Below are 25,674 nucleotides of genomic sequence, written 5' to 3' on the forward strand. Positions count from 1 at the left end.
GCTTGTTCCAGACAAACAATAACACTTATTCTGTTCTGACGACACATCGACTTATACTTATCCCTATAAACATTTTCTCTTACTCTGTACACACAATAGACTGTCAAGAAGGCAAATATTGATATGTACATTCATGCAATACAATTCTGAGTACCTTATTCAGTATATTATGTACAGTATAATACACATATATCTTCAGTTCATATATTTTGTTGAACGGGTGAATGACTGTACAGTAGATTGTGAGAATGTTTTACAGAATAAGAAGAGTGATATTTGTTCACACAAGCTTGTATGTTATGTAAACATCATTGCTCAGTTGTATATGGTTGTATATTATGATTCATAGTTCAGTGTTACTATGCATGAACAGTGCATCACTTTTTTTTTTTACAACAAGCTCCTGTCTATAAAAAAGAGGGGGAGGTGCGGATCTAGACACGTTTGATATACAGTTCCAATGAAAAATAAATGAAACAATAGAGAGGATCTAGAGTGATACAAGCTAAATTTAGGGTTAAGCTTGTTTCATGAATCACCTTGATACATCTTTAAAGCATCCACTAACCCACATAAAATCACAGTATTAATGACTTTAAAAATAGCTTTAAACCATCTTCGTAAAAGCTTGTAACATCCTAGTTCTTACGAGTTGCCAAAAAAGGTCAAGAAGAGACTTGACGTGACTCTAGAATGATTTGCAAACATTCCAAAGAGATGGACCACAAATGTTGACGTGAATCACTAATCAAATCACTGTTTTCTGTTATATTAGCCATACTGATTTGAGGAAATGACTGACCAATGTAAAATCTATATATTTCCTAGAATGGAACTTGTTGCACCTATTATGATTTTTAAAATCAATTATTCATCTCAAAATAAAGAGTTATCCATATTTCATACTGTATATAATGTTGTCTACGCATCCAAACATTGCTTTGACATTCACAAAACCTAACAATTTTAGTTTGTGTTGCATTTTATTTTTGGACAAAATAGTACAGATTTTAATATCGGCTATTTATCAGCCATAACATGTAATTATTCATCAATCCATCCCTCAAACTAATCCATCATGCCTGTTGTTGTTTTTTAATGTATTTATAATTCGATCTCTTTCACGTGTGGGCTACACCATCAGACAAATTTGAATACAAATGTATAGAACGATCAGACTACAATCTGCTAACTATCAGCAATGCTAACTCTAGCCTTGTGTTTTTTTGTATTCTAAACATGCACCTCAAGAACTCAATCCTTTCCAATTGCATAGTAACACAAACCGCAATAAATTTCTGGGTGTTTAAGGGAAACATTTCTTAATCTCCATTGTATATTTTAGTACACAAAATACAGGATCATCCAATCCCATTTGTTGATTGTATCAAAACAATGGGGCCAATGCAGTCATTTAACCATTAAACACTCACACAATCTACATGAGGTGAGAGAACCCTTAATGTTTAATGAGGAACACTGCAAAGACAGAGTTAAAGACAAGAGAAGACAGGAATTTTAAAACATCATTGCATTCAACAGAAAGTGCATGCGTTTATTTAGTTGTTGGTGTTGTATATTGTCCTCAAAGGGGCCCGGGGGGCCGCCAGGTTGAGTCTCGTGATACTTGTGCAGCTGCCAGCATCGCTAAGAATTTCCATGTCTCCTCAAAACCTGCTTATACTTGCCTATACACGTCAGTCATTACGTATTCACTTTTGTCTTTTCTTTAAACATCATTAATGTCCCAAGAAGGGCAGCCGTGAGCTTTACCATTCCTAAATTCATAAGATACCTTGTGTCCATCTCATAAACCCAAACAGAGATGGTGGTGCTGTAGGGTACAGAATGTTCAGCTGTAGCATGGCCGCTATACTCCAGTGTTATTGGTTTCCACTACCTGCTGTTTACAGCGTGAGCTCATGGCATACTCCCCTCGGCTTGTGCCGTTCTCTTCTTTTCGAAGGGGTTTCCTGGAAAAGAGAACAAAAAGATTAAGCTTCAAACGACTATTTTTGCTCAGACTGAGGATGCTATTGATCGGGTTGTAGAGGTTGTCTCAAAGGCAAACAGAAAAACTAGGAAAGGAAAACAAAGAGTACTTCTAGCAGGTTAAATCTGAATTAAGTTTTTTTCTGCGCACCATATTTGTTCTATTTTACAATCAATGTTTCAGGAAGCCCGAGTGCACACTTTTAGATGTCTGGGTTGATAAACAGCAGCACAGGTCATCAAAGTGAGTTATTCTGCAGTTTAAATTACTTCCCGCAAGCCGTAATGGCTGCTGGACTTAAAAAGCTGTGGTATGCGATCTGGCCTGTCCGTTCTTTATTACGATTTGAAATATGCAACCTGCCTGCAGCGAATTGCCTTCATAACTGCATTAAAATCCAGAGCTGCCCAAACAGCGGAGCACGCAGATCCAATCTGTTGATATTTTGTTAAATCATGTCAGTCACATATTGACTTAATGGTAGAGAGGGCCTGAGGTAAGGTAAGAGCTGAGAGATGGATGCTGGGGATTCACATTTTGTAAGATGCCAAAATTAATATCAGTAAAGGTTTCAATTAGTTGGGGCATATTTAATGCTTCAGCTTTTGCAAAGTAAGACTGTACAGAAAGGGGCCACATGAAAGCAGCTATCGACAATGTTCAATAAGCTAATGGAGTAGCCTGATGCCAAACTACTACGTCATTGCTAAAACGACACGTTCGTACAATAGGGCTCAGCGACTGGTTTATGGATGTAAAAATGCCATTCAGAATCTCCATAGTGAAACTGATTTTTAACAATACCTGATAAATATTTTAAGACAGCCTTAATATAACTCGAAGTTTAAGTGCTGAAGTACGCCTCCATAGAAACCATTAGCCTGCTTCTTTTTTTAGTAAATCGGAATTAAGTGAAATCCACTAAGAGGACAGTTACCATGGAAATGACACTAAAGTTCACTAAATTTCCCACCATTACTATTTATTTATTTTTGGATCTTTTTGCTTTGTATCAAATGTTGCAATTATTCAGCTGAGAGTTGTCTGGGTTTCAAGGCTTAGAATTGTGTGGAAATACAAATATTTGAATTTGGCTTAGAATAAAAAGTGTGCAGTCACTGAGTTCTACAGTAAACACACCAGAAGCTTGAACAATAACAGTAAATACCAGAACGAGAGATTCCACATCACATTAATGATTAGGTCAGGAAAAATATAAATGGTCATGAGAAAGAAAACAACCTGACCTTTACAGAGCCCATCTCTACTGTCTGCAGCACTCTGGGGTCTATCTGGAGGACAAGTCTAATTTCATAAACAGGGCTTTAGCTCATTAAAATTGACCCGTTTCTTCCAGAGAAATACACGAGATAGCAACTTGTTGAATGAAGGCTGCTTTTGCAGACAGGATAAGATAAAGAGCATTTGTTTTAGCTGACCCATATGAAATGTCATTGGTGTGGGGAGCTGAGCTACAGCTTCAACATCCGTCATTTAAACATGGTCAAATGTTCATGTTTTTGAACCTTGTTAATATTTATCAAAGAATAAAAAAAAGAATAAGAAGAATCACAACTGTTTTCTACATTTATAATAATGTTACTTGAGCACCAAATCAGCATATTAGAATGATTTCTGAAGTATCATGTGACACTGAAGACTGGAGTAATGACTACTGAAAATATTACATTAAAATACTACAGAAAACAGTTTTCGAATTGCAATAATTGTTCACAATATTACTGTATGTACTGTATTTTTGATCAAATAAATGCAGCCTTGCTAACAAACAAACAAACAAAAATCTTGCCAATCTCTTAACTATTTCTCTAATGGTAGTATATACAGTGGTGTGAAAAAGTGTTGGCCCCCTTCCTGATTTCTTCTTTTTTTGCATGTTTGTCACACTTTAATGTTTCAGATCATCAAGCAAATTTAAATATTAGTAAAAGATAACACAAGGGAACACAAGGGAACACAACATGCAGTTTTTAAATGAAGGTTTTTATTATTAAGGGAAAACAAAATCCAAAACTACATGGCCCTGTGTGAAAAAGTGTTTGCCCCCTAAACCTAATAACTGGTTGGGCCACCCTTAGCAGCAACAACTGCAATCAAGCGTTTGCGATAACTTGCAATGAGTCTGTTACAGCGCTGTGGAGGAATTTTGGTCCACTCATCTATGCAGAATTGTTGAGAAATCAGGAAGGGGGCCAACACTTTTTCACACCACTGTAACTGTTTCAAAGGATAGCTCATAGTAAACATGGTCCAAATTTGTTGACTTTCAAAGTATGGGGGAAAAAACAGCTGAAACATTCTTCAAAATATCTTCTTTTGTGTTCTGCAGAAGAAAAAGTAATATTGTCTGGAATGACAGGAGGGTGAGTAAATTTCATTTTTGTGTGCATTATCGCTCTAAATTATCATTACTTTTCCTGCTGTTTGATTAGATAGCATATTATTATGAACATAGACCTTGTTCCTGCTCTTCAGCTTCTAAAAACGACCTAGTGTTTCAAACCTTGTGCAACAAATACAGCTATACCTTCAACTGAATTCCTTGTCGAGATTGATTAAATGTTCAAAGGTAGCTAGCGCTCATCTGTTGTGATAAACACAGTCTCTGTCTCTTGGGCAGGACTGATGAGACAATCCCGTAGCTCTGCAGGGGCCATCTGTCACAAGATGCCCCAGGCTGCAGGGCTTTTCTATAAAGACATCCTCTTGCTTTGCATGATTTACACATGGGAAAAAACTCTGCCTCATCTGATTTTTGAAGGGTGGAGTGGGGAAGGAGGAGGATAGCAAGAAAAAATGCAAAGAAAACTTGCCATCCTCCTTCCCGGGGAAGTCGTGGCCTAATGGTTAGAGATTCGGACTCGTAACCCAAAGGTTGTAACCCCAGATGTCATTAATCATAATACTCAACTATTTTTTATCACAGTATCACAAGTAAACAAACTTAGAAGTGATAAGAAAAAATTATCTTCTAAAATGAAAGAAGGCAAATTTATTAAACAACATAATCCCATGTGTCCCCCCAATATCTCATTAAAATCTTTTTAATATAGCATATTTTCTTGGGAATATTTATTGATTTATTTTGTAATATCCCTTTAAAATGTGTCAAATTTTGGTTTGTGGCATTGGTTGGTTTGTGTCTTCAAAATTCAAAAGATACTTTAAAAAAATATATCAATTAACACCAAGCTGACTGTCAATCCCTCACTTAGCAATTATTTTAGGTCTTTATTTCTATCATGTTAGGCATCTTGTAAAGTTTCTTGTCATTTCTTGTAAAGTTTAAGTGCCTGAGCTTAACCAGAGCATATTTATGAAAACCTGGTGTACTCTTTTAGAAATCACAATTTTATTTTTCACAATTATTTATTTTTTAAAAATTAGAGAGTTCAAAAGGTACTGAATAACAAGTTGTCCAATAGTAGTACGGTCTAGAATGTTTATTACCCTCAAGCACGAGTGCAACATACACTCAAATAATAATCAATAAGAGATGTTTTCCAAGGTGTACAGTATGTGCACATTTTTTACCCTGTGGGGAAAAAAAAATAGAAAAAGGCTGACAGTACCTAATTTTGCAAATATTTTATTTGTAATTTATAAATATATCTATTTTAGACAATTTTAGTCTTTTTAGCCTCAGTGTCTCATAGAGCACTTTAAACACAAGCCTAAATCTAAATAGCATTTTAAATGTGAATGAAGTTCACCCAAAAAGTTATTTTAGGATGTGTTGACTGTAACTATGCATGACAGCATTTAACAGTGCTGAATGTTCAGCAGAGCTAAAAGGGGTGGGGAAAAAAGACGAACTGAAGTTATGTTTGCCCATCTTATCCTGAGGGCTCTGAATGTGTTTGTTTAGAGTCTTCGTTATCATAATTACACTACCGTTCAATGACCGGCATGCTTTATCATTCGTTTACAGCGGTCAAAAATCACGAAGTACCACATTTCTCTCCTCTAAGATCTATTCTTCACTATATGCACTGAGCAACTTTTCAACAAAACTGCTTTAGCTTTCTCCTCCAGTGCCTCTAATTCCATTAAACTCATTACAATAAGTGAGCCACACCAGGCTTCAGCATGCAGAAGCCATAAAGCAATGATTGGGGTAATAATCCGAGCCTTCACTGGGACATTTTAGCGACTGTTTGAAGCAGCACCATTTGTGGTGCATCAGTCATTGGACATTGCTAAATGATGTGTTCGCATGCATATAAAGGAAGGCATTAAATATGTCTCTGTCTTCATTTTGGCAGACTGGGCAAGCTCATTAGTGGGGAAATAGCTGCCAGCTGGGTTTTCCTTAGGGAGTTGGCTTCCTTATACCAAGTTCTCAGGCAAAAAAGAGGCAATGTGTAACAAACTAATTCACCAAGTGAAATGATTCCAAAACAGAGCTCATAACAAGTCCCCATTTAATAGCCAGGAGGGGATGTTCCACTGCTTTCATAAATAAAAGATTAATTTCCAGAAGACTGGAATGTTTTAACTCTAACAGATTGGATCCACCTCCACTAGTTTCACTGGAAAATCGGAATAGTTTCAATTTAATGAGTGTAGCTTCGGGATGACACGAACCAGGCCAAATATAGTCAACTGATGCTTACCACATGGACTCTGTTTTTTGGGGGGGTGAGGCAATCAGTTCTGGTCCTGCAAGCCAATTTGTCAACAAAGCATTCCAGTTATGCTAAAATATACAGCTATGATGCAGATATAACAACCGTGATGTAAATCACCTTTTACAAAACTTTGATTAATGAAACTGCATACTTATTTAATGTTTTAATTATGCTGTTACCATTTATCACAAGCAACAAGGCACAAAAGGTTGCGTAACTACAGTCACATTTGCACAGATTGCAGGTAATTGCAGTGTGCTGACTCTTCATTTGTGAATTTTACAAAAAAAATATTGCAGAAACTTATTGCATAATTTCTTCCTCCCTTTTTGTCATGGGAATACCCTGGTTATCACTTGCATGAGACTCCTATGGGCCAGAAATGACGTGCAAGCCATGCAACCAGCCATTAGATGTTTTATAGATGAAACCTGATGATACCTCCTATGTTGACCCACCAATTTAGGAGTGTTGTGGTTAAAGATTGAAATGCTTGAGGATGGTTGGACACCAGCTGATGATACCAGCAAGGATGAGGCATCTAATGATATATCATCATCCTAAGCCAAGAGTGAATTCACTTTTGCAAATAACTTATCTTTTGTATTTTTCACAATCAGCACCCAAAAACTAGAAAGGTTTAAACAAATATGAGGAGGAGGAGAACACCTGCAGCAATAAATCCTCATGATAAAAAGACAAAGATTTCAGTGACATGCTATACTATCACAGATAAAAATGGTATCACAGTGGCTCTCTTTTTATTAAAATTTTCTTCTCTTTATGGCCAGTCTTGGCTTTATATGGGATTTTATTACATGGTCAGGTTTTCACAAAATGGTATGCAGCCAAAATGTTTGAGATAACACTATAGCTCATAAATAAATAAAAAAAGTGTTGAAGCTACTGCAGAAAGTGATATAGTGATAGCATATATTAAAGGTCAATGTTTTTTTCATTAAAGAAAAAATGCTTACTGACTCCAACCTGGCAGCTGAAAGATTTTATGATTACCTAGAAGAGAAACAAAAAGATATATGATACAGCAAAATGCAAAATAGCAATACATCTGCTAAATCTATGAATTGTCATAGTTTAGCCCTGGATGTATCAAAGACAGTCTGGAAGCCTCTATCCTTTTTCGCTGTGTGAGTGATTTGGACTGTCTGAGGCCATTTCCCTGTCTGCAGCTGATTTGACAGGCCTCTCAATTGTTCCCTTGACAGCATGTCACTGGTACCAAACCAAAAAGCAGCTTAAGGCTGACACACCACACAATGCTTATGCCTTCTACTGCACCATCAGTGCAAAACATATTCCTTTTCCTAACCATAAATCATAGTCATTGTTTTTCCTAATGTAGGAAGGCGACAGCCTCATATCATCTCAACTAAAATAACAACATTCACAATTCATGTTTCAGACAAGAAGTGGAGATATCATCTTTTTGCCTTGTTATCTTGTTATATTAAGGAAGCATGAAACTGACACTGATAAAATGCTAATGGAATTTTCTCTGTTTACCTGTAGGCTTGTATGGTGCTTTAAAAAAACAAAGTCAACATCAACCTAAAGGTATAGTTCACTCGGAAATGAAAATTTTGTCATCATTTACTCACCTTCATGTCGTTCCAAACCTGTATGATTTTTTTTTCTTCTCTTGAACATAAAAGATATTTAAAAAAAGTTATTTTCTCTAGTTGAAACTTTCTTCAAAGTATTTTCTCTTGTTCCACACAAGGAAGAACTGAATTACAAACAAAGGCAATGACCAAACCATACGTCTAATGCTCAAAATGCTGTGCATTTAATATTACATGGCCAAAATTATATAAAATGTGTAAAAAGTTAAACAAATTACACAATTCTCACATTTTACTAACTTCTGTTTTTGCTTTTTTTAAATGTGGTTCTGAAAATGTAAGACAAGTAAAATCAACCAATACAAGAGACAGAATGAAATGCATAAATAAATAAATAAATAAATACATAAATACATAAAATATCTAAAACTACTGCGATTACCTCTTGATGGCCTTGTAGCAAATGATGGCAGTCAGGAGGAGGAAGACCACAGATGCACAGCTTACTGTCCCCAGTACTAAGATCTCCATCTCTCTCCTCCATGGCGTTATGGGGGATACAGTGGAGGGAGCCACTGGAAGAGAGACAAAGTGTTAAAAAGCATGCAGAGCACAGAACAATAAATGAAGAAAGAGGATATGCAGGATAGGGATGTGCAAAACTGCATCAACTAGTGGGTCTTAAGGAAGCCCTGAAACAGCTAGACGAAGAGCAACGGAATGCTGGGTTCTCATTTTATTTTACACTTTACATGCCATCTAAAGAAAAATCACAATGCTCATGGCAAAAAAATAAATAAATAAAAACTCAACACAAAACAGTGAGATGGCCAAAGACACCTGTGTACATGTGTACATAGACCAACATTTATGAAGTATTTCTGGAGCTCAGTTATACAGCAAGATCACAGGTGTTTGTTATTTTGTTATAAAAGTGGTGCTTTGATACCTGTAGCAAAAGTACATTTAAAGATGCAAATTCACAGAGTACCTTTGACAGTTAGAAAAGACAGCTTCACTAGTTAATTAGTCAGTTGTTGGACCTGTCCCTATAATGTAGAGAACAGTACTTCTACCATTATCACTCTCATACTGGTCTCTTATACCAATACAGTCTGAGTGCCCAATCACAAGGCTGCAGCATTCTGCTCTACTCCATTTATCATTCCATATCCGAGAGGCGCTTTATTTGGACCATTACACAGCCGTCTCATCCAGAAACATATTAGTGCTTCAGGCTGCTCTACCTTTCCCACCACTTTAAAGTTTGGATGAGTTTTCTCTGGTTGGGAACTAATAGTGGCACCCTGCTTTAGTGAGCAGTTTTAATGGTACTTATAAAAATGCACAGGGGAAGGCTAATTAACAAGTTCATTGCCCTCATGAGCACACAGGGCTACTGCCTCTTCTCTCTCACTCTCCCTTCCTCTAGATCTTTGTTTCTCGCTTTCCATTATCGCATACCTCACTGTTTGCTTTTCTTTCTAAATACCTTTGAGAATTGAGCCTCAGATTCAGATGTATCTGTTCTGAAACTCTGGCTGTTGACAGTCAGTATATGGGATTGGCAACCACATTTATTAATAACTGAGAGTCTCAAATTCTGTTCATGTAACAGCTTACAGTAGCAGCTCAAATACTGTCTGTATGATAGTGACTGAAAAGGGGAAGCTGGTACCGGAGACCATTCTGGAATCATTCCATACATTTTCTCCTCCGAAAAGTCACTAAAGCTTGTTCTGGTCTTGAACAGCCTAGAACCAATTATGTCAAAGGCCAGGAGGCCAAAAACAGCTCAGTCGAGCAAGAATCACACAAATAAAACTATAATGCATGATAAATTCACAACCTGTTCCAATGTACATTACATTGCATAAAATCTTTTATAAATATGTGTGAACATTTGGGGGCGGTAAGAATTTATGTTTTTGAAATAACTCTTCTATGCTTGACCAAGCCTGCATTTGTTTGATAAAAAAATACAATAATATTGTTAAATATTTTTACAATGTAAAATAACTTTATTGTAATATATTTTTTAATGTTAGCTTAAATATAAGTTACATTTTTAGCAGCCATTACTCCAATCTTCAGTGTCAAAGTGATTTCCTTCAGAAATCATTCTAATATACTGATTTGGTACTCAAGAAACGTGTCTTAATATTATCAAGGTTGAAAAGCATTGTGCTACTTAGTATTTTTGTGTAAACCATGATCAATGTTTTTCAGTAATCTTTGAAAAATTGAAAATTCATAACATCTATTTGAAATAGAATTTTTCTGTAACAATGCAAGTCTTTGCTATCACCTTTGATTAATTTAATGGGTCCCTGATGAAAAGTATCAATTTATTTAAAAACGAAAAAAAAAAAAAAATCTTACTGACCTCAAACTTTTAAACGGTTTTATTATTATATTATTATAATAGTATATGTGTGAACTCATTACACTCATAAATTCTTACCCGTTGCATCAAAATCAGCTGGTAATCTTAGATGCGCTGAATGAAACATTAAACTTCATAGTTAATCATAATTCATCAGTAAATCATAGTTAAGGAAGTTAGTGAAAACGTGGGTCAGTTTTGAGAAAGGTTCACCATTCTTAACAGCTGAGCACTGGCTCCAGCACAAGAATCAGCATTATTTCAATGGAAAAGAGCAGTGGTACACTGTGACACAGAAGAAATACTACATCACTCTCTGTTATTTCTCATTATTCTCACAAACCTCCCATTAATTAAAGGGAGTGAGGTATTAGCCAGGCGCTTCAGAGTATAAATCACTGAATAATTGTCCCTTGGGTCGAGACCAATGCATCAGCAACTTCATATGGGCTTCTCTCTTGCGGTTTATCATCCTGATCGATGCACCCAAGCCTCACTATTTTAATTTAGAACGGACGGAAGAAACGCAAACATATAACTGCGGAAATAATTCAAAGCAGAAAGTAACTCTTGTATTGATTACCAAGTCAGATTTTTTACTGATGAACTTTGACACACCCGGAAATCAAAATACATTATAGAGAAGGCAGAAAGCTTCAGGGCAAGTGAACAGGTCTAGATGAAGATGACCTCAGTGAACTTATTTAAATGTCAAAGTAGACTTGTTCATTTGTAAAAACATCTACAAGAGAACGTATACTGGTTGATTACACATCTTTAATACTTACATTAAGACACCATACTGCAAGTACATTTCCCAGTAATTTTATTTCCTCCTTATTTCAACACAAAATTTGTCTGCTTGTATAGGCTTCTCTGTGTCTTCTGCTCATGCTCTCTGTCTGATAACTTTTTTTTTTTTGACTAATATTTGATAATGAGTGTACTGTCTGCATGGAAGAATGGTCTGTCCTCAGAAGATTCCTTAGTCTCAGATGGCCCAACACATGTTTAACATGTTTATGTGTGTGTGTTTAACGAGAAATGATGGCTGCCCCAAAGAGATGACCTCCAGTGGCAAAGAACGTCTAGCTTGAGCGAACTCAGTAATTGGACCCTTGTGCATCTGTAGGGAATGTATGGAGCACGCAATGGGAAAAGGGACACTGTGATCCAAAAGGAGGTGCTTAGACTCTTAAAAGGATGAAAATTCTGTCATCATTTACACATCCACTTGTTGATACAAAAGATACATGTCTCTGTACATTTTTGTTCATACAATGAAAGTAAATCGGACCATTATATTGAAAAAAAATGAAATATTCTTCCACATACCTGCTCTCGCATTCTGCAGAAGATAGTAAGTCATACAGGACTGGAACAACACAAGAATGAGTTTTAATTTCTGGGTAACTATCCCTTTAATCTTCAAGAAGATGCTTACAAATGCATCCCTTGAGCTACAAAATTAAGTCAATCCATGTTTTCAAATAAAACAATCAAACAATGAAATTGTGCAGGACTGAACTTATTTAGATTTTTTTATTTATTTATTATTTTAAATATGTCAACTCAAGTGAGGACTTTAAAGTCGGCATGAAACGGAAGTTACGATTGTCTTTTCTTCCCTACTGTGACGTATATCCGAGTGAAACGGCATCTGAAATGAGAGGGCGGGACTTGATTTCATCCTTCGGGAATTGATTGGATCGTTGGAAGGTGGGGCGTTGCAAACAAAATGGAGGCAGATCTGAATGCCAGTTTGCAGTTGTAGGGGATTTCTCTCCACTGGATTCACAGCCGACACCCAAGCATGAATAAATGTTTTAGTTATTAAGGATGACGAAGACGATCAACTGCACAAAACATGCCTAAACAGCGCGCGAGAGAGAGAGAGAGAGAGAGAGAGAGAGAGAGAGAGAGAGAGAGAGAGACTCCGTGAAAAGGATGACGACGACGATCAATGGCACAAAACATGCCTTAACAGCGTGCGCAAGAGAGAGAGAGAGAGAGAGAGACTGCCTGAATGACTGAGTGCGTCCTCCATCAGGTTTGGAGTTTGCCATTAGTTTGCGATGTCCTAAGAGTAATGTTTAGGGGTAACGTACTACCTCATGACTGGTGTCAGTGCTATAAAGTGAAGCATCAGCTTCAGCTTTTCCCCCTGTCGTTTATCCCAGTGCTTACCCCTCACGTCACTAGCTCCGCCTTTGCGCCATAGCTCGTGACCGGAAGAGAAGATGAGTCGTTTTGAGGGGGAGGTTAACGTTTTTTTTTTGATTAAAGATTGCGAGGGCACATGCATTTTTTTAAAAATAATGAGGTGCACAGTTAAATAATTTATAATAAACACTACAGTATTCCATTAAAAAATAAGAATTTTCAATTTTGATTTCATGGTGACTTTAAAGAATTTGTTTTTAATTATTATTATTATATTTCACTAAATATGTAATGGAGTTTGTTGGCTTTTACTGTTTTGTGAGAAAATTAAATGAAATTATCTTTTTAGCACCATTGTACCCTTTATGAAATTATTTTGCTAATATCCTAATTTTGCCCATATATGTCCCACAAGGAGTGTGTATAACCATAAGATGGCACTAATGAACCGCTTAGGACAGTGGTTCTCAACCAGGGGGCAAAGATGGCTTCAAATGAGATAAAACCAGCATTAAAATAAGCTAAGACAACTGAAAATCAAGATATTTCTTATCATAATTCACCCCTCAACAACTGTTTTTTTTTTTTTTAGAGAGAGAGAGAGAGAGAGAGACTGCCTGAATGACTGAGTGCGTCCTCCATCAGGTTTGGAGTTTGCCATTAGTTTGCGATGTCCTAAGAGTAATGTTTAGGGGTAACGTACTACCTCATGACTGGTGTCAGTGCTATAAAGTGAAGCATCAGCTTCAGCTTTTCCCCCTGTCGTTTATCCCAGTGCTTACCCCTCACGTCACTAGCTCCGCCTTTGCGCCATAGCTCGTGACCGGAAGAGAAGATGAGTCGTTTTGAGGGGGAGGTTAACGTTTTTGATTAAAGATTACGAGGGCACATTAAAAGTGCAATAGGTGATTGTCTTCAGAAACATTTTTTGTTCATGTTGTCTCTGGTATTCTGATCTGTGAGCGTAATATGCGTTCAGGGGGTGTGGCTTTGGACAGCGATTGCAGGGAGGGTGGGACGTTGCCTTTCAGTGCTATCAGGCTAAAGTTAGCATTTTCCAAGATCTCCTACTGTACCTTTAATTAAAAAAAAATAATGAAGTGCACGGATAAATTATTTATAATAAACACTACAGTACTCCATTAAAAAATAAGAATTTTCCATTTTGATTTCATGGTGACTTTATTTTTGAAAAGCAGACACATAGTTCAGGAAGCAGGAAGTTCAAGTAGTACTGCAGCGAGTCAGCAGAATGTTGTAGCTGTTCTGAGTGAGGCTCATTCTAAAATTTTTTTTTTCTTTACTTCTGTTAGACGCAATGTCTGTGATTACGCGATGTTGAATATATTGTGTGATTCATATAAGAATGTTATTTTGATATAATTGTTATGATGTATATTTTCTTAGTTTAATTGTCTTTATTGTCAATTGATAATTTTTCAATTTCATATTTGGTAATTAGGGGTTCAAGCACGCAGTGCTGAAACCCTATTGTAATTGTTAGGATTTTTATTATTATTATTATTCTTCCCTAAAACTGATCGTGCAGCCCAAACCGTAAGGCCTAGAGAGCTGAAACTTGGTCAGACTGTAGTAGTCCAGCCTTCTTGTCAGATCCAAAGACTCACCGCAATCGGCCAATAGGGGGCGCTACAGCGATCAAAAACGCAAAAGCCCTCATAACTCCTACACCGTTTGTCGTAGACTCAGTTGTCTTATATCATTGGATTCCTTGGCTCAATGAAAACAAAATGGCTATCTCCGATTTCATTTCCGTCTATAAAAAATTCCCGCCATTTTGAATTTTGTCAGAAACCTACTTTTGCAAACTAGTCCTAGGTTTTTCACCCGATCGGAATCAAACCAGTGCAGAAATGTTCTTTGGACAGTAAATATAAAAAATTATCAAAAAAAAGTTGAAATTTCAACTCACCGTCGCTTAGGGATGCAAAAACGTCTGTTAGGGACGGGACCATTTTTACTAAAATGGCTATAACTCCTGAACGGAATGAGATATCTTCACCAAACTCGGTACACATTTGTGCAAGCTCAATCTTTGGTCAAATATAAAAAAATTCGCAGTTCTGCCACTTGGTGGCACTATAAGACAAAAAAAAACTAAAAAGGACTATAACTATGTAACCGTTGGTCCGATCGACTTGAACACAGGTTGGCCTAGACCCTAAAACATACCACCTTAAAGGCCTTAAAGTGCTTGAACCCCGGTCATTGCTGCTTGCAGCTATATTTGTTTTTTTTACTTTTACAGTTTCACAGTTGAATCATAAACTTCAGAAATGACGATGTCTCCGGCGGGGTTTTTTAAATCACTGTTTAACTTGCTAGATTGTTAGATGCCAGAGAAGTCTAATAAGGTCAGTATAGAAATCACTGGACAAAATGTGCTTCAGCTCATTAAGTTTCACCAGAAAAGGCTTATAATATCCAACATTAAAAGCATGGATGTAAAAGTTTAATGCGAGTACCTGTAACTTGTACACTGTGAACAGCATTGTCTCCTGTCTATGATAAAGGAGCGGAAGACAGATATCAGAGGTTCGGTCTCATGAAGGCAGAGCGAAACAGTTCTATTCGATTAGGCTATTTTTGTACCTGCTCTCCTGTTTAATGGAGTTACATGGCTCTGGATTGCCTGGGCAAAACTGATTTTAAAATAAGATGACTGACAGGCTGCTAGATATAAAAAACAATAACTCTATTTGAGTCGAGCTCTGCACATTTTTTGGTAGACTGCCACAGAAAGAGCAAAGTCAGGGACTTTTAAAAGTAATTGACGAGAATTTTCAACTCCAAACTAATTCTTACCGTTCAGAGTATGGGCTCATCATTTTTTTTATTCACTCTCACTCTCTTCTCGGTTGCAGTACCATCTGCTGATTTCCTCATACTTGAAAGTTATCAGATATTACACAAGCAAGAAGTGGCTGCCACTGGCTTTGATTTCACAGTAATATAGATGCCATTAGGCATGTTGAGACCTTCATTCTGCAGACCTGGATCACCTAGGATTTAACTGAAAGCCCCCACTCACATCCTTTGTCGCCCGAGCCACAGACCTCTTACGTTTGATCGCAAGCGCAAGTAGGGAGGGCCTCCGCTCTCCTTCTACAATGGGAAAGTCTGCAGGCAGAGGGAAGGAGCAATCGTGGGCCTCCATCCCTGTGGGTGGCTCATCCACACTCATGACAAAGTGCATCCGAGCAAAGGTCAGTGCAGAGCCTGCAGGCAACTGCTGCTTCCCCCATCCTACCTAGTTAGTCATACTCAAACAGGAAAAACATCACTCCATCATCCAATGATGATGAGTGGTGAAATGAAAAAAATAAAAAGTGAGTACAAAGATGATTCAAAAGCTGTGGGGGTGTGGAAAGCTAGATGAGACGGTGAGGGTGATCGATGAAGGCGACTCTCCAAAGTCTCTGGCACACATCCTAAAGCCCTCTTTAATTAAAGCTAGGAGCCTGGTGCAGGGCCAGACCTGCGAGCACATCCTGTCCGTTCGGTTGAGGGGATGTGACGGAGCCAGACCGTGACTCCTGACATTCCACCACAACTCCTGACATTTGCCAGCGGCATTGGGCTGGATGCTCAAGAGGGAGAGCACGAGCTAGAATAAAATATTACGTGACTTCAGCAGTGTCTTCTGTTCATGTATCTACACATGTACATAATCACTATGCTTTTATCAACAATTTCTTTGATTTTATTTGTATTTTCAAAACATTTTAAGATACAAGATACTTTTCTTACTCAGGATAGTCACTGGCTGTCATTTTTTGAGTTACAGTAAATATTGTTACATAATTTGCTTGCTAAATGTTCCAGGCAGCTCATGCTGCACCACTGAAATCTAGTCCCGCCCAGATAGGAAAGTCTGTGGATATTTTTCATAACACTTCTCCTCATTTATTTTGACCTTTGGTGAATACCGTAAGCTAATTTTCTCGTTGTGCAGCCTGGTGCACTTTCATTATGAATTTAGGCCTTTTGCCAAGTTTCTGAGTGAAATAACAGTTGGTCGTTCGACTGCCTGCTGGCATCCCATCCAACATAAAAAGCTAATTAAATCAATAAGGAGAGCCCGATCCCGGAAACTACTCAGAAAGGCCACTGTAGTTGTAGGTCACGATTCTCGCCTGAATTAATTCCTTCCCTTAATTATATACAAACATATAAATAAATGTACCGCCCACATTCAAACAACAGACCAACCTGCTTTACAGAAACAGAGATCCCAATCCCACCCGAATCAGACTTTTTATGTAAATCATTTTAATTCAGAAAACGAATTCCATTCTATCAGTACTTAGTGATTAGGGCTCCGACATGCTTCTAGGTCTCTTTTACAATATCTCGGTTTAATTATTGATATACTTTTTTACAATTTAAAGTCGCAATGAAATGCAAGTAGCTACAGATCTTTACTTCCATTTGAAATGAAAAAGAAAATCAAATGGGCAGGGACTTTGTTCTATCCATCGGTTGTTCATTAGATTTTGACCGTTGCACTCACAAATAGAGGCAGATCAGAATACAAGCTTGCAATTGATTGTAAGAAAGGGGTGTAGTTTAAGCAGACTAAATGATAGGAAATATCCACCATACATCATGATACAAGTCTGTCATTTGACAGGAAGATCAAGTGATAACATTTTGATTTATAATTACAAATTATGCATAGATGAACCATTCACAAGCATTTAGAACATTTCATATGAGTGATTATAATAACCAAAAAGTTTGGTATATGAGTTTGTAAAGTATGCCAGACCAGAAACACAATCAATCTTCAAACATATGGTATCCTGAAGTAGGCAAAACAACTCAGCGAAGACATGACACAATGAACAAAGTACACAACATTAAATCCAATTTGTTTTATCTCCTGAGATATGTGCCCATTCCAGATAGCATTGTTTATATCGACAGTTTTAAAAGCCCAGTATGTTACTCCTACCTGGCACTTTACTTTTTTATACTTCTTTATACTGTAGATGTTACCTTCATTTTTCATCCAGAGTCCACATCTGCATCATAAAGTGTACTGTATCATGAGTTAGTTGGCAACAAAAGAAAAAAACTAAAAGGTGAAGAAATGCCTAGTAATGATTTATTTTACATTTTCAAATACAGAAAAAGGAACACTACAAATAAAACATTCAAACTAAATGCAAAGTGCTGCATCATGAGAATTGTGATCAGCCTCTCTAGTATGTAATTAACCTAAACTGGAAAGTATTAATCAGCAGTGCATAAAAAAAGCTTTATGGCCTCCCTTCCAATCTGAGACTATTTGAGGGTCTTGAACTTATTTGCAGTTTACAGTACCGTCATGTGCACAGAGCAACTGCATGGCTTTCTGCCAGTGATTGTCAATCTGCTAATGCTCCTCGATTACCAATGTCCTCTCAAATAAGACAAACTGGATCATGGGGAATCAATCCATGCAACATTAGCAGATAGGCTCGACAACACATTGGACAGAGGGGAAGGTGAATGCACGAGTGTGTGAGTAGAGGTGAATGGCTCCTGATTCATCAGATTCTCTACTTTATGCCAGGTGAATTTCTCAATTTCACAGTCAGCGAAAATGTCAGTAGGTGTTACACCCCTCATCCTTCTGCGCTATGGTCCAGTCATTAGACAGCGGACAAGATCTTGTGAGTATGAGGGAAGGTAGCTTTAAATTTCCTTCAGTGTTTGGAAATATATTTCAACAACAATAGAATGAAACATCTGATACCTAAAATGAAAACAAAAAGTTTAAAACGAGCCAGGTTGACCAGCTTCTTTAATCCACACTTAGGAACACTAAAATGTATAAAGTAAGTGGCTTTATTCTGAAGTATATTTGTCAAAATAGAAGGTTATTCTGTGAACACAGAGCCAAAATTCAGTAACAGTGTATACTATACACCAGGGTCCCTCAATAGGCGGCCCGCGGGCCACATCCGGCCCGTGAGAGAAAAAAGTTTGGCCCGCTAATTTCAAATAATGTGGCATGAAAATTCAAACGCAGCATCAGAAAGCTACATTAACTTACATCGTGTCTACATCGGACGCGAGCGGCGCGACGCAATAAAATACAAGAACTCGTTATAATCAGTGATGCTGTCTTGGATGCGGCACGATCCCCGACAGTAAACTGCTGACTCGTTCTATTTATAACGTACTGACACAACGTTCAAATGATTTGCAATGCTTTGTCGCGTCCAGTGTAGATACGATGAGACAGCAAAAACATGGCGAGTGTGTAGAAAAGAAAAGTGGACATGAAGTTAGATGATTCAAATGTGAATGGACTGAACAGTTTTGAGTGACTGATATCTTTGTTATGGAATACATGTGTTGGTTCGCATTGAGTTCAGTTTTAACGTACAAGTTTGCTTTAATTTATTTTCAAGATCTGAGGTCAAATCTATTGTTGCTTTCACTATGGCTATAAAGAATAATATTCAAACGCACATTAGACACTTTTAACATTGAATAAAGCACATAATCATTACCTGAGATTATCACTGTCATATTTTGTATGTTCCTGCCGCGACGTCACAGAAAATAAAAACCGTTCCTAAAATAGAATCCCACGTCGCTTATTGTCACGTGTCGCTGTTGCAGATGGTTAGGACAAAAACTACATGGAAAAGATACTTTTTATCGCGTCGTGTCTGGGACACACGGTGTTACAGTTTGATCCCCCCAAAAAAATCAGAGCATAAAAATATTAATACTGACAAATCTAATAATTGAATCTGCAATTAGGGAAAGTGGAGAGAAGAGATCCAGTCTGGGAATGTGCAGGAACAGTTGATTTGCATGGCAGGTATTATTGGCAGAATTCGGCCCTCGGTGAAAACTAATTGAGGAACCCTGCTATACACACACCACACCCAATTCACTGAGAAATAAAACAAAACAAGACACTATAATAGCTCATTGTGAGTGACCATGTTAGCATTGCATGGTCACTATCATTTAAGTGTGCCGATCTTTAACTGTGGGATCCTCGATCATCCACCTATTTTCATACATTGTTATATAATGTAGCACTTTATAAAAGCAGAGCCACTGACTGCCTTTTCACTGTGCAGGACAATTTTACACTTCTGACACAGCAAATTTCCCTATAGCAAGCTATCCTACTTGCACACATTTGAATAATTCAGAAGTGTGATAAGAGGGAAAATATTCTGCAATTGGTCACAGTGTACAAGCAAAAACATTGCCTGGTATCTCAGAAATGTGTCATCACCTGCCGTGGTTTCGCCTGATGGGAAGATACGGAAAGACAAATTTGTTTTGCTTTATTTGTGTTTTGTGTCACAATGTGTTTTGGATTTGGCTACACTTAATTACTTCCTAAGACGCTGAAACGTTTAATGAATGTTGACATGCTTTGAATTAGCATAAACAGGCAGATACACTTGCAAGAAAAAACAGCCCTCTGGACAGGGAGACATTAGCTTTGCTTTTTCTCTTCTTTACTTTGATTGTCAGGAGGGGGAGTCAAGCTGACAGGCCCGGATGGAGAACGCCTGACAAGAGGAGAGAAGTACATGCCATTTCAAAGCACTCCGTGTTATCCTGTTGTTTTTAGGCAGCAACTTTCTGCCTAGATTAAGGAATAATATCACGTTCCACAAAACAACTAGTTCAGAAGGCCTATATGTAATTGTTTATGAGTAGAGTAGCTTTATTGGTGATAAAAAAACAGTCAAAACAAACCATTAATCTGAAGATATGTACTAGATATATGATTGAAGGGTCTAAAGATACAAAACCAAGAAAAGCAAAATGAAGATTATTTTCATGTTATGTCAAATAACCACTAAATGGCAGATTTAAAATTACATTTAAAATAATGTTATACAGATTACCTTTAAGTGTGTGTGTTATATCATCACAAGGGTAATGTAAAAATAGAGGAAATTCCACTTTCCTTCTTGCGACCACTACTGCCACTGCAAACAACATTTTGATTGACACATAGGTTAGCACCATAAAAATAATATCAAATTCTTCGCACCTTAAGCGAAAAGTCTGCGAAGATGGGCTCCCAGTGCTTTTAGGTTACTAGAATTTGTCACAATGGCAATCCTAGTGTCTCTGAACACCTCCGTGAGGTTAGCAGAGTTAGCCATGTGTTTCTGACTGCCACGCATGCCCTTTTTTGGGCTTAAAAGAGTGTTATTTTCCAAGAGCAATTCCATCTAATCTACTTCCTCTCATCTACATCCTCAGCAGTTCTGCTAAAAATAGATTCAGACTAATCTCGAGATAAAATGTGTACACTTCGGTAATATTCTGGGTTCAATCAGTACTATGTGTCTGCTCCAATGTGGTTTATAATGAAGATAATACAATAGAAAGCAATACAGCATGAAATTATCCATTGTGGATAATAATTGGCCTGGACGAGCTGGAGAAGAGGATGTGTAATAAATAAGCTGCTTAAAAAATATCTTATTGCTTTATTGGTATGAATCTGGTCTTTTTTAGTTTGTTGTAATGTCAATTACTACTTTATGAATCTGTTTATCCAGCAGGATGCTCCTGATATTCAGCCAAAGTCAAACTTGCATTTTAATCCTACTATTAGGTTTAGGGCGGTAGCGCTTTTTTTTGCAGTCAGGCCCTCTGAATCCACAACTAATACATTCCTCAGTTTAAACCTTTTATCGCTGCTTCAATAACGACAGGTGTGGGAGTCCGCATTAAACGCAACTTCCTCATGAATAATTTTAATAAGCTAATGTTAAAGCCATTTCCCCCTAAAGGCAAAGCCTGTCACAAGCCTTCAATTGGTTACTTATCAAAAACCGCCTTTTACAGTTAAATCCTCAGCGCACACGCTGTTGTTAATAGCCATGTTGCATTTCGCCCTCAAAACATTTCATGTCACAGTATACTATGAAAACATAATATTAAAGCCTCTCAGGCTGTTCATGCAAAGTATTGATTTTGTTTGCTTCATATCTGAAGATGTAGCAAGCATGTATGCATGAGGCAGGTATTGATGCAAGGCACATACTAATGTATTTGTCAAATTCTTACAAATGTTTTTCCCAAGAGCCTGCCGTTGTCGTGAGAGTAGTTGTTGTGAGAGTGCATTACTCGGCTTAAAGGCACAATATGTAATTTTCGCCGCTAGAGGGCGCGTATTCAAAATAAACAACTAGACAAAGGCCTAGTTTGATGACGCCGAGTCATTGGCAGTCGACACAATGACACTATGGACACGGTCCGTGTAACTAGTCAAAATTGCTTATTTCTCTGGATTTAAACATTCTTCGAAACATTTGGGATGTTTCGATTTTGTAAGTACACAAGTCAGCAAAATATATAACACTGTTCTAGTGGTTTTTGGATATTTTAATACATATTGTGCCTTTAAAGCAGAAGGCTAAAACTCCAGAGGCAGATTGATTTCACAACCCTTTCAATGCTGAGGCCTCATTGATCTGGCTTTCCTCAGCGCCTGACAGGGACCCCTGAGGACAAATCTAAAATTTCCACCTCCTGTAATGAAGGGGATTGAGCTTTGTGTCAATTGCGAACAGCAACATAGTTTCCGGCCATGTCCATTTCTCAAAACAGGAGGTGTCAGGAAATGAAAATTGTTTCAGCAAGAAGGGCAATCTATTAAACTGCTTATAAGATACCTTCAAATAGACGGACAAAATCAGATTAAATGAACTCGCCTGTCTTTCTGGCAAAGCGTGCAGCCACAGCCAATTCATTTATTTTGGGGGATTGAACTCACTGCAGATTCTGACAACATGACACTGAGATAAAATCACACTTGTTAGAGGAAATCCTAGATCGCAAGATTTATGTTTGACGCACAGAAAGGTACAGGAACAGCTCTCGGAGGTGATGCAGAGAAATGCTTTTGAGCTTAGAAACTGTGTTCGATTTAAAACATTTGCAGAGGTCAACATTTGCCAATGTTATGAACCAACTGCTATTCATAGTTTTCACGTGACGTCACAGCCTTATGGGAATGCCCACCTGAAGGGCAAAACAAAGCTTTCTTCCGCTGCCAGCCAGTTTGTACTAAGTGCTAATGTACTAAGACAGTGATATTAAGTAGCATACATGTTATTGATGATGCCCACTATTTACAGGCAAGCAGATGCACCCAGAATATAAATGCAACATGCCAAATTCAAAATAGAAAACCATTTAAAGAAAATATTTAATGTGGCTTTAGACAGTGATATTGGAGGACCAAACTTAATATACTCCTTATTAATAAAACATACTATGTACAGGCAAGCAGATGGACCCAGAATATGAACCAACACACAAAGTTTTATGTTCAACGTTTTCCCATAGAAAACCATTATAGAAAGAAAATGCTTAACATGCACATTGCATTCACAATTCTGGGCTCATCTGCTCGCCTGAATATAGTAGGCCTCATAAATAAATTTTATACTGAATATCACTTTATACTTTTAATATCACTTTCTTAAGGTGCGGTCACATTAGCGGATCTAGGCAAAATAAAGTGAGCATAAAAGCATTGACAAGGTCCATTGTCAATAACGTAGTGATGTACAGACCACTCACACACTGTCAAACCAAGCAGCTTTGTTTATACAATGGCCAAATCAGTCATAACCGAAATTGTTTCAATACAAACATTCTTTCAACAGAAGAAAGTCAGTCATACAGGTTTTGAATGACATGAGGGTGAGTAAATGAGAACAGAATTTTGATTCTCTTTTGAGCCATGTTAATAAGTATTTTAGAATGTCCTGCTGTTTTGGTGATTGAAATACCATGGTAGGTAATGTCATATACATATATATATTATATATCAAGTGCCTAAAGCTTGCAGTTTGTTTATATACACCTTTGTTTTTCTACTTTTGAGAGGTGGTCTAAATATTTGTAGCTTGAAACAGATAGAAAATTGACAGGCCTGGGCTGCAGTTCTATGGATGTTTAGCCCTCCAGGTCGCTGTGCCAGTCATGTGACTGAAAACAATGAAGTAAGACTGCAGAGACATTAGAGGGTAGCACTACTCACCAGTTGGAGCCAAGAGCCTCGGGGGTGGTGGAGGAGGGGGTGGAGGGGGTAACGGTGGGTAGGGCCTACACTGGCATGGCAACTGGCAGCTCCCTTCCAGCGGTGCCACTGTGGTTCGGGAGCATGATTTCTGGAGCTCCCCTCTTGCAAACTAGGGAGAAGAACAGAGCACAACTTAGATTTAGTTTTTGACACTTTCATCATCATGCCATGTATAGCACAGCAAAAACTGCAATAGTAAAATTAGATTTTTCGCAATAGCCCTTAGAATTTACAATGAAGAGAACATCATAACAACAAGCACTCTCTCGTATTTTCTCTCCGCATGCTGGCGAATGGGAGCTCCCTCCCACTAAAGTGGAGACTGAAGGGTGTGTGGAGGCTGAGGTCTCTCAAAGAGAGCACCCACCCACACCGCAGAGCCTCAGACCCCCAGAAGAGTGGGAGTAAGGAGGGGTGAACCCTGACACTGCCACCCCCTAATAGGCCATCCAGGAAACACTTCTCCTAGTCTTGTGAGTGCTGTTGCCACGGGGGACAGTAGTAAAGGACCAAAAGCCATCTCTCCAGAACTGAACACTGTTCAGTATCTATGACTTTAGCTGGTGCTGGAACCAAGAGGAGGGGATGCACTTTAAATAAAATGTAGTGCATACTAGTGCACTACACTAGTAATAAATACTACTATTGTAGAAATACTAGATGTGTAAGGTCAAAATATTACACACATATGTCCATGGATATTTTACTTTAAGTGCATCAAAGTGCTATCTAAATCTAAACATACTGATTAAACAAAAAAATTATATAAATGCCATTTATGATTTTATAGTTGCCAACTGTATCTGACAGTGCATAGGTATACAAATACATAAGTAGATATCTAAATAACTAGATATGTTCATACATTTCATCGCAGCAGAGATTCAGTGACCGTTATGCACGTGCGCATCCGCGACGCTCAGTTATTGAACATGACAACGAATTATTATAAACGACTGAACTGCTCAGTCCAACTTACCTGAAATAACGGAAAAAACAGTGAGAGAAAACAGTGACTTAACAAAAACGGCAAAAAACCCAAACTGAGCGGCAATAAATTTCGGATAAACATTCCTCTTTCGGTCTCTTCACAGTCCACCTGGCGAGGACGCGAGTCTGAGGCGCATAAAAGTCATTTATTATCCGCTTCTCAAGGCTTACCAACGATGTTTTCCCCGAGTTTGAGCAGACACGGTCTCTGAAACATTCTCGTCCAATTAAAGCAACAATAATTGGTGACATGGAAGGGTTTGAGGTGACATAGGAAGGACGCTAGCGCTGCTTCTGAGGAAAGTTGTTGATCCTCCGCGGGCTGTCGTGGCGCGTGCCGTTTCCACCGCACAAGAGTTCCAAAGCAAAGTTCTCTCCGCGCGCGATTCTGTGTGAACCGAGCGCTGAATCAGGATTCATTTCTTGCCAGGCATGATAAGAAGATGTCAGTTTAGTTACTGACACTCAAAACGCCACGGAGAACCCACGCTGACTCGGTTGACTCGAACGCCGGTGCTCAAGTAGGTACCAAAACTGTAGACTGGGGATTCACCTCTTCATTACTTGGACAGCACCACCTGACGTGAAAGCGTCCAGTGAGAGACGCGCGTAAAGATAACGCACTATTATTAATGTGCTAGCCATTTACATTAGCGACGTAGTCACACGTTTTCTATCGCTTCCGGACTGAGATAAAGCGATGTATTTAACGAGGACCCTTAGGTTACGTTTGGTTAGGTCACGGCGTCAAACAGTGAGCGTGTATTCGGGGCGAGTTGAATGTACTCTGCAGAGCAGACAGACAC

The 25,674-nt window shown here is 38.1% G+C and overlaps 1 protein-coding gene across 2 annotated transcripts; it reads right to left on the reverse strand.

Annotated features, from left to right (window-relative positions):
- Window positions 1-1,723: 1,723 nt before the first annotated feature.
- Window positions 1,724-25,674, reverse strand: prima1 (proline rich membrane anchor 1). 2 transcript variants are annotated; one of them, XM_016448039.1, is made up of 4 exons: window positions 24,858-25,674; window positions 23,837-23,987; window positions 8,671-8,803; window positions 1,724-1,973 (listed from the first exon to the last, which is right to left on the reverse strand). In XM_016448039.1, exons 1-4 carry the CDS (start codon window positions 24,948-24,950, stop codon window positions 1,871-1,873), a joined length of 480 nt encoding a protein of 159 aa, XP_016303525.1. In that variant the 5' UTR covers window positions 24,951-25,674; the 3' UTR covers window positions 1,724-1,870. The 2 variants fall into 2 exon arrangements, with proteins under 2 accessions (XP_016303525.1, XP_016303526.1); XM_016448040.1 differs by having other exon boundaries at window positions 25,040-25,672.

This window comes from Sinocyclocheilus anshuiensis, unplaced genomic scaffold (assembly GCF_001515605.1).
Source record: "Sinocyclocheilus anshuiensis isolate Anshui unplaced genomic scaffold, SAMN03320099.WGS_v1.1 scaffold423, whole genome shotgun sequence".
Classification (NCBI taxonomy): Eukaryota; Metazoa; Chordata; class Actinopteri; order Cypriniformes; family Cyprinidae; genus Sinocyclocheilus; species Sinocyclocheilus anshuiensis.

Bases quoted from the DNA above. Each gene is read 5' to 3' on its own strand.
- prima1 (XM_016448039.1), bottom strand. From the start codon at position 24,950: ATGTTTATCCGAAATTTATTGCCGCTCAGTTTGGGTTTTTTGCCGTTT. The intron at 8,804-23,836 runs GTGAGTAGTGCT...TCTCTCTTCCAG, and splicing joins GAGGCTCTTGGCTCCAACTG to TGGCTCCCTCCACTGTATCC. The intron at 1,974-8,670 runs GTAATCGCAGTA...TCTCTTTTCCAG, and splicing joins TGCTACAAGGCCATCAAGAG to GAAACCCCTTCGAAAAGAAG.